This window comes from Callithrix jacchus, chromosome 16 (assembly GCF_049354715.1).
Source record: "Callithrix jacchus isolate 240 chromosome 16, calJac240_pri, whole genome shotgun sequence".
Taxonomy (NCBI): Eukaryota; Metazoa; Chordata; class Mammalia; order Primates; family Cebidae; genus Callithrix; species Callithrix jacchus.
The window spans coordinates 3,840,977-3,854,928 of NC_133517.1; the positions used below are offsets into that span (position 1 = coordinate 3,840,977).

At 36.1% G+C, this 13,952-nt stretch overlaps 1 protein-coding gene across 7 annotated transcripts in view; it reads right to left on the reverse strand.

Moving 5' to 3' along the window:
- Nucleotides 1-13,952, reverse strand: part of SNTG1 (syntrophin gamma 1) — a 924,527-nt gene that overhangs the window by 19,090 nt on the left and 891,485 nt on the right. For all 7 annotated transcript variants that reach the window (XM_017965333.4, XM_035276805.3, XM_054246489.2 and 4 more), the window contains one exon: nucleotides 9,985-10,095. In XM_017965333.4, coding sequence (XP_017820822.2) covers nucleotides 9,985-10,095 — 111 coding nt within the window. The remainder of the gene's footprint in view (nucleotides 1-9,984; nucleotides 10,096-13,952) is intronic.

Sequence of the window (13,952 nt, forward strand, 5' to 3'; positions counted from 1 at the left end):
CCTAAGTATCATCGCAAACCCTGGACGACATACATGAAATAAATGTAAGGACACCATGAAAGAGAGAGAAGGGGCAGACAGGCTAAGAACCTAGGGAACCTAGGACCTCGCAGCACATGATGATGAGTTCTCTGGGTTTGCCTCTCTGCGTCATATTCTCCAAACAAGATAGTGGAGAGGCTGGGAATCCAGAAATACCAATGGATGCAGACCAATAACCCCAAGAGAAGCCTAATCCTCCTACCCATATGCCCTGAGAGGGCAGTCTAGCAAGACAGAAACTGTCATAAAATAACTGATATTCCTTAGCCGAATGCTACGGTAAAGCAATGGTCCCACCCACTCATGACAGCAAAGGCCTAGTAATAAGCTTGGGCATTTACTCCCCTCAGATACTTATCATCTCTTACTAAAGGGACCTTTTGACCAAAATCTTTCCATTCCCCCTATTCTTCAGTCTCTGTAAATACTATTTCTCTTCTGAAGATTCCATGGCTTTAGATTCTACATACAGTGGGAACATGCAGTATTTGTCTTTCTGTGTCTGGCTGAGTTTACTTAGCATAATGACCTCTAGATTCTTCTATGACATAATGTCCTTCTTTTATAAGGCTGAATATTATTTCATTATGTATAAATATACCATATTTTCTTTATTTATCGGTTGATGAACATTTAGGTGGATTTCATGTGTTGGCTATTGTGAGAAGAGCAGCAATAAACATGGAATTGCAGATATCTCTTCCATATACTTACTTCAAATCATCTGTGTATATACCCAGAAATGGTGTAGCTGGCTCTATGTAGAGTGGTGGCTCTATTTTCAGTTTTTAGAGAAAGATCCTTACAGTTTACAACACGGCTTATATAAATTTTCCTTGGCCCCAAGAGTATACAGGGGTTCCCCTTTTTTATCATTTTTGCCAACACTTATCTTTCACCATTTTGATAATAGCCATTTGATAGAGATGAGGTGGGATTGATCTTCCAATTTTCCTGCTGATTAGTGATGTTAAGCATTGCTTTGGAGGTTCACACGTTCACACAGGTTGGCCACTATCATGTCTTCTTTTGAGGAATGTCTTAAAATGTGTCTTTGCCCATTTTTAATGGGTTATTTGTTTTGCATTATGAAGTGCTTTTGATTCCTTATGTATTTTGATGACATGTACGGCTCGCAGGCGTTTCTCCCGTGACACAGGTCAGCTCACCGATGTTTCTCCCATAACACAGGCCGGCTCGCAGGCGTTTCTCCCGTGACACAGGTCCCCTCTTCACTGTTCACTCCCTATGCTGTGTGGCAGCTTCAGACTTTGATGTAATCCTGTCGGTCTTTCTTTGCAGTCGTGGAGGCAAATCCAAAAGAATCATTGCCCAAAGGTCATCTGCTCTATTTTGAGTTGTTTTTGAATACGATGTTAGATGAGGTCCCAGTTTCATTCTTCTGAACATGCTCTTGTCACTCTGTTACTGGAAAAACTGTCCTTCTCCCAATTTGTATTCTTGGGGCCTTTGTCAAGATCAGTTGATCATAATCGCACAGGTTCTTTTCTAGCCTCTCTGTTTTGTTTCCTTGGTCACTGGGTCTATTTTTTTTTTAATCAATATTCTGCTGTTTTAATTGCTATGTCTTTGTGACACAGTTTGAAGTCAGGTTATGTCTTGTCTCCAGTTTTATTCTTTTGGCTCAAGATTGCCTTGTTTATGTGTGTGTGTGTGTGTGTGTGTGTGTGTGTGTGTGTGTGTGTTTCTATACCAATTTTAGCTTATCTCTAAAAAAATGAAATTGAAATTTTAATAAAATCTTTAATGAATCTATTAATATTTTGGTGGTAATATAAACATTTTAGCAACATTAATTTTTCCACTACATGAACACAGAATTATCTTTTATTACTTTTACTTAAAATCACACACACACACACACACACACACACACACACACACACAAATAATAATAATAAAAGCAGTCTTGAGCCAAAGGAGCAAAGCTGGAGACACCACACTAACTGTATTTCAAAGCTAGGAATTAAAACAGTGTCATGCTAATAAAATAGACACATCAACCAAGAAAACAATGGAGAGGCCAGAAGAGAATCTATACAATTCTGGGTTCTTTCCGTATATTTGTGTCTTCCTCAATTTCCTCATCAAAATGCATATGACATGATATAGAGTATGAAAAAATGAAATCACATAGAGTATGTTCTCTAGAATTAGACTAAAAATCAACCCTAGAAAGATAAGTCCCCGAATACTTAGAAACTAAAAATCACCTTTCTAAAACTCCCAGTGTCAGGGGCTTCAGTTTCCAGTTCAACATATAAGAACCTAGAAGTTGCTACCTCATCCTACCAACAAGGAAAAAGTCAAACAAACTGGAAAATCAACAACCCTCCTCATCTCCACTGGGGAAAACCGCTGCTCTCCAAATTGGAGGAACAGACGGTCATATTCCAAGAGTCGCGGTTTATTGCAACAGAAATCACTGAGTAAAAACCTCTGCAGAAACCCATGCTTAGTTGGGAAAACCTGAGTTATCACTGATGACTCGCTGGAGGCTCTGTGTGGACGAGGCTGAGAGATAAGAACTCTAGGGGAACACAGTCATCAGTGTCTTTACACTTTTGTAATTTTTCCCTCCAAGAACTTGACCAGATTCTCATAGCGGATTTTGGAGAAAAATCCTTCTATGCTGCTGGTCGGGCGAGGGGAAACATTTAAAAACAGCTTAGGCACTATGTTCTTCTAAGACAGGCCTGCCCTCAGGAGAAACTAGGTAACCTGAGCCTGACCTGCCGGTGTTTCATCAGAGCCTAAGTCACCTCGGAGAAGAAAAATACCCCACTCCAACATCCTCCAGCCATCCTGTCCCACCTAAGTGGGGGTGACTGAGCAGCATGTGAAGTTGCAGTTCAGAGGCACAGGCCTGCTGAAAGACTGAGATGTACTCAAAACTGTAGAACACTCCACTCCCCCATGTAAACACAACATTGCTGAAGGCATGTTTATAAAAGCTCCTTTTCCTCAGTACCTCATGTTTATAACAGCTGCATTTACTCAGTACCTCATGTTTATAACTGCTCCTTTTCCTCAGTACCTCATGTTTATAACAGCTGCATTTACTCAGTACCTCATGTTTATAACAGCTCCTTCTCCTCAGTACCTCATGTTTACAACAGCTCCTTTTACTCAGTACCTCATGTTTACAACAGCTCCTTTTACTCAGTACCTCATTTATAACAGCTCCTTTTCCTCAGTACCTCATGTTTATAACAGCTCCTATTACTCAGTACCTCATGTTTATAACAGCTCCTTTACCTCAGTACCTCATGTTTATAACAGCTCCTTTTACTCAGTACCTCATTTATAACAGCTCCTTTTACTCAGTACCTCATGTTTACAACAGCTCCTTTTCCTCAGTACCTCATGTTTACAACAGCTCCTTTTCCTCAGTACCTCATGTTTACAACAGCTCCTTTTACTCAGTACCTCATGTTTATAACAGCTCCTTTTCCTCAGTACCTCATGTTTGCAACAGCTCCTTTTCCTCAGTACCTCATGTTTATAACAGCTCCTTTTACTCAGTACCTCATGTTTACAACAGCTCCTTTTCCTCAGTACCTCATGTTTACAACAGCTCCTATTACTCAGTACCTCATGTTTATAACAGCTCCTTTTCCTCAGTACCTCATGTTTATAACAGCTCCTTTTTACTCAGTGCCTCATGCCTGAGAATCAAGAAAACTCTGCAATTCCTCATACAAGGAAAAAAGACAGCAGAGTTGACAGCGATAGGGCAAGCATCACAACCAGGTGCAGATATGGGAGGGACACTGGATTTATTAGAACAGGCATTTGAAACAACCATGATTAATGTCACGAGCTTTAATAAATAAAGTAGACTACATGCAAGAAGAATAAGCAATGTACTCAGAAAATGGAAATTCTGACACAAAAGAAACACATGAAATGTTATTTATCTAACAGGCAATAGTTTATTCAAAATAATAACAGTGTATTAGATTGTGTACGCTTCTGTATAAGCAAAATGAGTGACAGCAATAATATAAGGAGTGAGAGGCAGGAATTAGAAGGATTTTGTTACTATAAGTTATATACCATAGGAAGCAGTGTAGTGTTATTTGAAGTGAACTTGGTTTAGTTGTAAACATATTTTACAAGGTCTAGAGCTACCACTAATAAAAGTAAAACAATATATAACTGTTGTGCTAATAAGGACAGAGAATGGAATTATATTAAGTGTTAAAATTACAAAAGCTGTAAACGTGGAAAACTGAAATAAGAATAGAGAACAGGGCAATAAAAGAATAAAAAGTATTGTAGCTATTCATCCATCTGTATCAAAAGCTATTCTGAACATCAGTGGTCTTAAATATGCACATTAAAAGATACAGATTGTCAAAATGGATAAAGAAATAAGACAAAAGCATATGTCATCTGAAAGAGATCCACTTTCAACGTTATAAGCACATATAGATTAAAAGTGAATGAATGGAGAAAGACGTGTTATGCTAACACTAATGTAAAGAAAGCACTAGTAGTTTCATTGATTCCAGACAGAGCAGACTTCACCAAGGAAAGTTTTCAGAGAAAGAAAGGGACATTACATAAAGGTAAATAAATTATCCCAAAAAACATAAAAATCCTTAGCATGTATACACCTGATAAAAGAGCATAAATATACATGAGGCAAGACTGACAGGACTGCAAGGAGAAATAGAAGAATCCACTGTTATAGTTGATATGAAAGCCTTCTTCAAAACTTGAAATTCAATAAATGTATTACATCAAATCAACAGACCAAAGAAGAAAAATCGCATGACCATATCAATAGACGTGGAAAACTCAGCTGACACTCATACATGATAAAAACTCTCAGTAAACTAGGAGTAGATTGGGGACATCCTCAACGTGATAAATATCACCTACCAAACCAACAGCTGATATCATTCTTAATTGTGGGAAATCCAAAGATTTTCTACAAGATTATAAAAAAGCCTAAGATACTCTCAGACACATATTAGGTAAGTTAATATAAAACTAACTAAATATACAAAAAAACCTATATGAGGGAAACTATCAGACTTTTATAAATCCAAGAAGAGCTAAATAAATGGCATATATTTCATGTTCATGGACAGGAAGATTCAATATTGTCTGGACGTCAGTTCTTCCAAACTTGAACTACAGATCTCGTAAAATTCCAATCAAAATTCCAGCAACCTATTTTGGACATTGACAAATTGATTCTACAATATATAGAGAGTGGCAAAAGATCCAGAATAGCCAATGCAATATTGAAAATCAAGATCGATGTTGAAGGATTGACACTACCAAACTTCAAGACATATACTCTAAAGCTACAGTCATAAAGCCAGTGCGATGTTGGGAAAAAAAAGATAAATAGATCAATGGAAAAGAAGAGAAAGCCTAGAAACAGGCCCACAAATATAGTCTGCTAATCTTTGATCAAGGAGCAAAAAAATACAATGGAGTAAATATGGTCTTTTCAACAAATGGTACTGGGAAAACTGGACATCCAGATGAAAAACAAAAAACAGAAAGAAATTAGACAGAAATCTTACACCCTTAAAAAAAAAATTCAAAATGGAACAGAGCCCCAATTGTAAAACACAATAATATAAAAACTCCTAGATGATAATGTAGTACAAGGTCTGATGACCTTTGCTCTGGCAATGACTTTTTAGATTCTATGCCAAAGGCATGATCCATGAAAGAAACAATTGATAGACTGGGCTTTGTTAAATTAAAATTTTCTGCTCTATGAAAGACATTCTCAAAAGTGTGAAAATTCAAACCACAAACTGGACAAAAATATTTGCAGACAGCATATCAGATAAAAGATGCTAATCAAAATATGTAAAGAACTGTTAAAACTCAATGATATCAAAACAAAAATTCCAATTAAACATGAGCCAGAAACCTTAACAGACACCCTACCAAAGAATACATACAGATGAAAATAAGCATATGAAAATATGCCCCAGGTTGTATATCATCAGGTAAATACAAACAACAATGAGATACTACTATGCACCTATTAGAATGGTCCACATCCAGAACATGGACAACAGTAGATACCGGTGACATTGTGGAGCAAAAGCAACTTTCATTCACTGGTGATGAAAACGGAAAGCTCCACGATTACTTTGGAAGATAGTTTGGCAGTTTTAAAAAATCTAAACACACTTTTACCATATGATGTAGCAATCACACACATGGTATTACCCAAAAAAGTTGAAAACTTATGTGTACTCAGAATCCTGAATATGGATGTTTGGAACAGTTCTGTTTATAACTTCTAAAACATGGAAGCAACTCTGATGTCTGTCTGTAGGTGAATGGATCAATAAACTTTTGTACCTTCAGAGAACTGAATATCATTCAGTACTAAAAAGAACTGAGTTATTGAGTCATGAAAAGATGGGGAGGCAACTTAAGGTCATATCACTAAGTAAAATAAGCCAATATGGAAAGGTTGACTACCGAGTGATCCAAGTATATGACATTTTGAAAACAGCAAAACTATGGAGACAAGTTTTAAAAATGTGTCGTTTCTTGGGGCGGGGAGAGTGGAGGTAAATAGAAAGAGCACAAAAGATGTCTAGGGTAGTGGAATGACTATGATCCTATAATGGCAGATACGTGCCCCTATACATATCAAAACCCATAGCATGTGCAACACCAAAGTGGACCCTAATGGAAAGGATGGACTCTGGGTGATAATGATGTATCACTGCTGTTCATCAGCTATAACCAACGTGCCACTCTGGTGGAGGATGTTGACTACAGAGGGTGCTGTGCTTGTGTAGGGACACGTGATATACAGGAAATATTTGTCCCTTCCACTCAACTTTGCTTTCAACTTAAAACTGCTCTGAAAATCTAAAGTCTGTTTTAAAAAAAGAAAGGAAAATATCCATTTGTCAAAGAGAAAGACATAAGGGAAATAAAAACATACTGAACTGATGAAAATAGAAACACAAGATGTCAGAATTTTGGGGATACATCAAATGCAGTGCTAAAAGGGAAATTATAAAACTAAATCCTGTACTAGAAAGGATATTTTAAATTACAACTCTAAATTATTATCTCAAAAAAAGTTAAAAATGAGAGCAATATAAAAGCCAAAGCTACTAAAAAATGGGCAAATATTAAAAGACCAGAATTCATTGAAAGGATTACAGAACCCAATATAGAAATTAATAAGAAATTAATGTGCTTCTTTGAAAAGCCTCTAGCATAGTTAACAGAAAAAACAGAGAGAAGGCACCAACAAAATAATAATCTAACAATATTATCAGAACATGGGCAAGAAACAGGAAGAGAAATCTCCTCCCCCAAGAGGATATAACATACATGGCTAGATAATAGGCATGTAAAATGTTGTTCAGCATTACCAGACCTGAGGGAAATGTAAATTAAGACTATGATAAACGGAACCAAAATTTTAAGGGACAATACCCCAAACTGGTAGGGATGTAAAGAAACTGGATCTCTTACACATTACTGGTAGGATGTAAAATGTTACCTATATTCTGTAGCCAATGTAGAATATAATTTGACATCTTATTTACAACTAAACAAGCATTTTCTATTCTATAGTACAATTTGCTTTTCCAGGCATTTATTCCTGAGAAATGAAAAGTTATGGCCACGCAAGGACATCCACACTACTATTGCTTTGCTCCTGTGATGTTAGCTTACGGCTCACACGTTGTAGCTATAGAGGTTACACTAGTCAGTAAATTGCTGTTTCCGGTTCTTACACAGTTTCTATGCCTGCAGAGGTCATGTTCAGGTGATACAGGTATGGCTGGGCAATTCTCTAGGACTGGCCATCACTCTGATCGTCTGGCATTATCTGCTGCTTAAATAGTCCTCATATTTTATTGTGTATTTTCAGTATTGCTCAAGGAGATATTATTTTCTTGTATTTTATAAAGAAAAATCCTGACTTTAAAGAATTTCAACAACCCACCAGGTGTCATAGTCTCATTAGTTTTAAGACTACTTTTTTCATTACTCCATAGTTACTTCCTATACATTTGAGAATTGCACTCAATTAAGTATCTTTTCTTATGTTAGCTCTTAATGAATTACATTATGAGATAAAACTTTAAAACACAAAAAGTACAAGAATGGGTAATATATAGTAGCTGCTAGGAAATTTCTAGTATAGTTGTCAGTATAATTAATCGCATGCATAATACATGCTACACTAAATTAACATTTAAAAACTATAGTTGGTAGCCATTAGATTGCATTTATCAGTCTTATTCCCATGCGAAGGGTTTGTTAGCTTATTAAAAAGTGTTGAAGTAACCAGCTGAATACTACGCTGCTGTGAGCAACTGGTGGTTGAGGTTTCCCATCAGATTAATGCCAGAATAATACAGAACTGACAATATTAGCATCTTTCACCAGTATTAAAATTTATTCTGTGCTTTTAAAGATTACAAAATAGCTAAAGGTAAATAATTTTGTTTTTTTGAGACAGAGTCTCGCTCTGTTGCCAGGTGCTAGGCTGCAGTGCCATGGTGCGATCTTGGCTCACCGCAACCTCTGCCTCCTGGGTTCAAGCAATTCTCCTGCCTTCAGCCTCCCAAGTAGCTGGAACTACAGGTGCACACCACCAGGCCAAGCTAATTTTTGTATTTTTTAATAGAGATGGGATTTCACCATGTTGGCCAGGATGGTCTTGATCTCCTGATCTGATAATCCACCCCCCTTGGCCTCCAAAAGAAAGGTAAATAATTTTTGAAAAGAGTAATGCATTCTTTGATATTGTTAGAATAAGTGGTTGGCACAAAGTAAATGATTGATCAGTGGTACCTGGGGAGAGACAGTAGGAACAGTAGCAAGAGGCAGAGAAAGGACAGGTGCAGAGATGGGTCTGTATTTAGGGAAGAGGGTGTGTTGAAAAAACTTATGAGGCAGGTAAAATAAAGGGAGTAGAAGACATTGTCAAGGCATTTATCTAAACTGATGGGAGACAAATGTGAGGCCAGCCCCTGGGAACATCAGTGCTGCAGGCTGTAGGAAAGATGACAGTTCCCACCTTACACAACCTATGCACTAGGAAGAGCAGAAAAGATGAATCCAAAGACAAGTAAGAGACAGTGGGATATCTCCAGAGATACTCAGACAAAAAGCTAAGGAAAAAAGTTAAGAGAAAAGCAGGAGATATATAAATCTAGAAGGAATCACCTTGTTAAAAGAAGGAGAATTCTAATCTGAACATAGAGCAGTCTTACAGGAGACTTTGCCTAGAATATCATGCAGGAACATTCCTTGGAAGGTTCTAAATGTCAGGCTAAGGCTCCTTATCCCTGAATTTAATGAGGAAAGGGGTATAACAGAAATGTGGTAGATTTAATCCATAGTTGAAAAATCATATTGAGTTTTCATGTTCATAGATATAATTTTTTCACTTTGTTATTTATCGTTTCCTCCATACTGAGATAAGGCATTTATAATTTATTCAAATGCAAACATTGTTATTGTCAATTTTATATTATGGTAGTAAAAATAATGCAGATTTAGATTATGTGAAAAATATATAAATAAAACATAACTATATAAATTTATGAATATAACATCAGAGTTTTACAAAGTATTTTTAATTATGACTTAGGAAGAAACCACCAAAGGACTGCGTTAGTTCCCAGGATGCTATTTTAGTGTGACCCAGATGCAGTTTATAAGGAATTAAAATTAGGAAATCCAATTTGTTTTGTGTAATTTATTTTAAATGACTTTAAGTGAAAATTTGCCAATAAAATCTTATAGCAAATTTATTCTTCTGGCCATGAGGGATACTTCAAGATAAGCAGAGTATGTGTGTTTTTGCTCTTGTGAGTCCCTGAAAGTTTCTCCCCTTTCCTTAATGGCATTAATGTGGTTACAGGTCTTATGTGATGAATTTCTTGGGATTACCTTTGCTTCAATCTGTTTAGTATCTGGATTCTGAAACAAAAATTTGATTTTGCTCTTGCCGTCATCTGAAGAACCTTTAAGCTGAGAAAATTTATACCTCCAAAGGACAGCCTAAAGGGAAAGAAAGAAACAATGTAAGTCAATGGAATTAATATCTGTGTTCAAATAAAGAAATAGTGCTTTTTTAAATGGTAAAAGTCAAACATACAAAGTTAGTACTATGTCCCAATATTTTAAAAGTAAATTAAGAATATTTATCAAATGTTAATATTTGTGATTCAATATTATTATTCAATTTTTGGAAATATTTTATCCATGAAATAATTATTACAACATACATAAAATACATTGCTTTTATTATCTTGTCTTATGTGTACAGTCAATAAGAACTATATGCTTCATTGAATTGTTTTCAATAGAATTGATAAGGCAATTTTGAGTTGATCATGCTGAAGTTTTATCCTGAAGTCCAACTAATAGCCTGTCACATTAGTAAATGACATAGTAGCTGGAATTAACACTTATGACAAATACTGATGTGTTGCTTTCATGAGATGTAGAATGAGCATTTTGTGGAGCCATTCCCATCAGTCTTGGAAAGTAATATCTTGGAAAGTAAAGCCTCTTTCAGAAATGTATTCTACAGATGTAATTCTCTGAAGCAGGAAGTAACAGAAATCTGTTGCCTTTCCAAATAACAAAAATTGAGATATAAAAGGTTAAATTGGCAAGAAGTGGGAATTGTCTATAACAATTTTTTGTCTCTCCTATATCATAAATCATATTTCCTGAAATTAGACTCAGCATTTTGCTTTTTGATATGTCCTGAAACTAAAAACATACATGTTCAAAGTAAAATACCAAAGATATAAATCATTAAAGAGGAAAATTGTGTATGTGTGTTTAAACAGGGTCACACACCATGTAGTTTGTTTTACCTTATCTGGCATACCTTTATCTCATTTAATATGTGATAAACCTTTATCTCATTTAATATGTGAGAAAATATACTTTTCACAAATTATTGTTTCAATTTATTTTCAAATAATTTCTTGTGGTTTCTAAATAGATCAACAAAAACATAGCTGATATAGTCAAATGTTTTGAGTGTAGTCCTATTTTATTCAACATAGTACTGGAAGTTCTGGTCATGGCAATCAGGCAAAACAAAGAAATAAAGAGTATTCAAAGAGAAAGAGAGGAAGTCAAATTGTCTCTGTTTGCCGATGACATGATAGTATAGTTAGAAAATCCCATTGTCTCAGCCCAAAATCTACTTAAGCTGGTAAGTAACTTCAGCAACATCTCAGGATACAAAATCAATGTGCAGAAATCACAAGCATTCCTATACACCAATAGCAGACAAACCGAGAGCCAAATCTTGAGTGAACATGCATTCACAATTCCTACAAAGAGAATAAAATACCTAGGAATACAACTTATGAGGGATGTGAAGGATCTCTTCAAGGAGAACTGCGAACCACTGCTCAAGGAAATAGGAGAGAACACAAACAAATGGAAAAACATTTCCATGCTCATGGATAGAAAGAATCAATATTGTGAAAATGGCCATACCGCACAAAGTAATTTGTGGATGCAGTGCTATTCCCATCAAACTATCATTGACTTCCTCCACACAATTGGAAAAAAACTACTTTATATTTCATATGGAACTAAAAAAGAGCTCATATAGCCAAGACTATCCAAAGCAAAATGAACAAAGCTGGAAGAATCAAACTATGTTACAAGGCTACAGTAACCAAAACAGCATGGTACTGGTACCAAAACAGATATACAGACCAATGGAACAGAACACAAGCCTCAGAAATAATGTCACACATCTACAACTGTTGATCTTTGACAAACCTGACAAAAACAAGCAATGGGAAAGGATTCCCTATTTGATAAATGATGTTGGGAAAACTGGCTAGCCATATGCAGAAAACTGAAACTGGACCTCTTCCTTACACCTAATATAAAAATTAACTGAAGATGAATGAAAGACTTAAACATAAGACCTAAAATTAGAAACACCCTAGATGAAAACCAAGGCAATATCATTCAGGACATGGCATGGGCAAGGACTTCTTGACTAAAACACCAAAAGCAATGACAACAAAAGCAAAAGATTAACAAGAGAGATCTAATTAAACTAAAGAGCTTCTGCACAGCAAAGAAAACTATCATCAGAGTGAACAGGCAACCTACAGTATGGGAGAAAATTTTTGCAATCTATCCATCTGGCTGAGGACTAATATCCAGAATCTACAAAGAACTTAAATAAATTTACAAGAAAAAAATATATCAAAAAGTGGGCAAAGTATATGAACTGACACTTTTCAAAAGAAAACATTTATGTGGCCAACAAACATATGAAAAAATATCATAATAACTGGTCATTAGAGAAATGCAAATCAAAATCACAATGAGATACTATCTCACACCAGTTAGAATGGTGATTATTAAAATGTCAGGAAACAACAGATGCTGGAGAGGATGTGGAGAAATAGGATGGCTTTTATTTTGTTGGCGCCAGACACATTAGTTCAACCATTGTGGAAGACAGTGTGGTGATTTCTCAAGGATCTACAACCAGAAATGCCATTTGACCCAGCAATTCCATTACTGGGTATATACTCAAAGGATTATAAATCATTCTACTATAAAGACACATGCACATGTGTGCTTATTGTAGTCCTATTCACAATAGAAATGACCTGGAACCAACCCAATGACCATCAATGACAGACTGGATAGAGAAAATGTGGCACATATACACCATGGAATAGTATGCAGCCATAATAAAAGGATGAGTTCATGTCCTTTGCAGGGACATGGATGAAGCTGCAAACCATTTTTCTCAGCAAATTAACAAAGGAACTGAACTCCTCATTCATAAGTAGGAGTTGATCAGTGAGAACACAAGAACACAAGGAAGGTAACATCACACACCGGGGCCTGTTGGGGAGTGAGGGGCTGGGGAGGGATAGAATTAGGAGAAACGCATAGTGTAGATGATGGGTTGATGGATGCAGCAAACCACCATGACATGTGTATACCTATGTAAGAAAACTGCACATTCTGCATATGTATCCCAGAACTTCAGCATAATAATAATAAAAAAATGAAGTTGTAGATGGCATCTTATTCAAGTATAAGGCCGTTTCATAGACACTAAAAATCCATTGTTCGGCGTAGCCGCCTTCATCAATGATCTTAGCGATCTTCTGGCTAACTTACTGTAGCTTCTCCATCAGCACTTGCTGTTTCGCTTTGTACTTTTATGGTATAAACATGGCTTTTCTCCTTAAACTTCATGAACCGACCTCTGCTGGCTTCAACCGTTTCTTCTTCAGCTTCTTCATCTTTATCAGTTTTTACAGTTCTGAAAAGAGTCAGAACCTTCCCCTGGATTAGGCTTTGGCTTAAGGGAATGTTGAGGCTGCTTTGATGTATCTTACCGTGAACACTTTCTCTATATCCGCAAGTAGCCTGTGTCACTTTCTTGTCATGTATGTGTTCTCTAGAATCACACTATTAATTTTCTTCAAGAACTTTTCCTTTGGATTCACGACTTGTTTGACTATTTAGCACAGAAGGCCCAGCTTTTGGGCTATCTCTGATTTCAACGTGCCTTTCTCACTAAGCATAATCATTTCTAGATTTTGATTTAAAGTGTGAGACATGTGAGTTTTTCACTTGAATGCTTAGAGGTCATTGGAGAATTATCAACAGGCTTAATTTAAAAATTATTGTGGCTCTGGGAATAGGGAGGCCCAAGGTGAGGGAGAGAGGTAGGGAATAGTTGGTCAGTGGAGCAGTCAAAACACACAATTTTTTTTTTTTGGATAAAATTTTTGAGCATCTTAAATGAGCACAATTCATGGTGCTGCAAAATAATTACAATAATAACATGAAATATGACTAATTACAAGTCACCATAACAAGTATAATAATAAAGAGTTTGA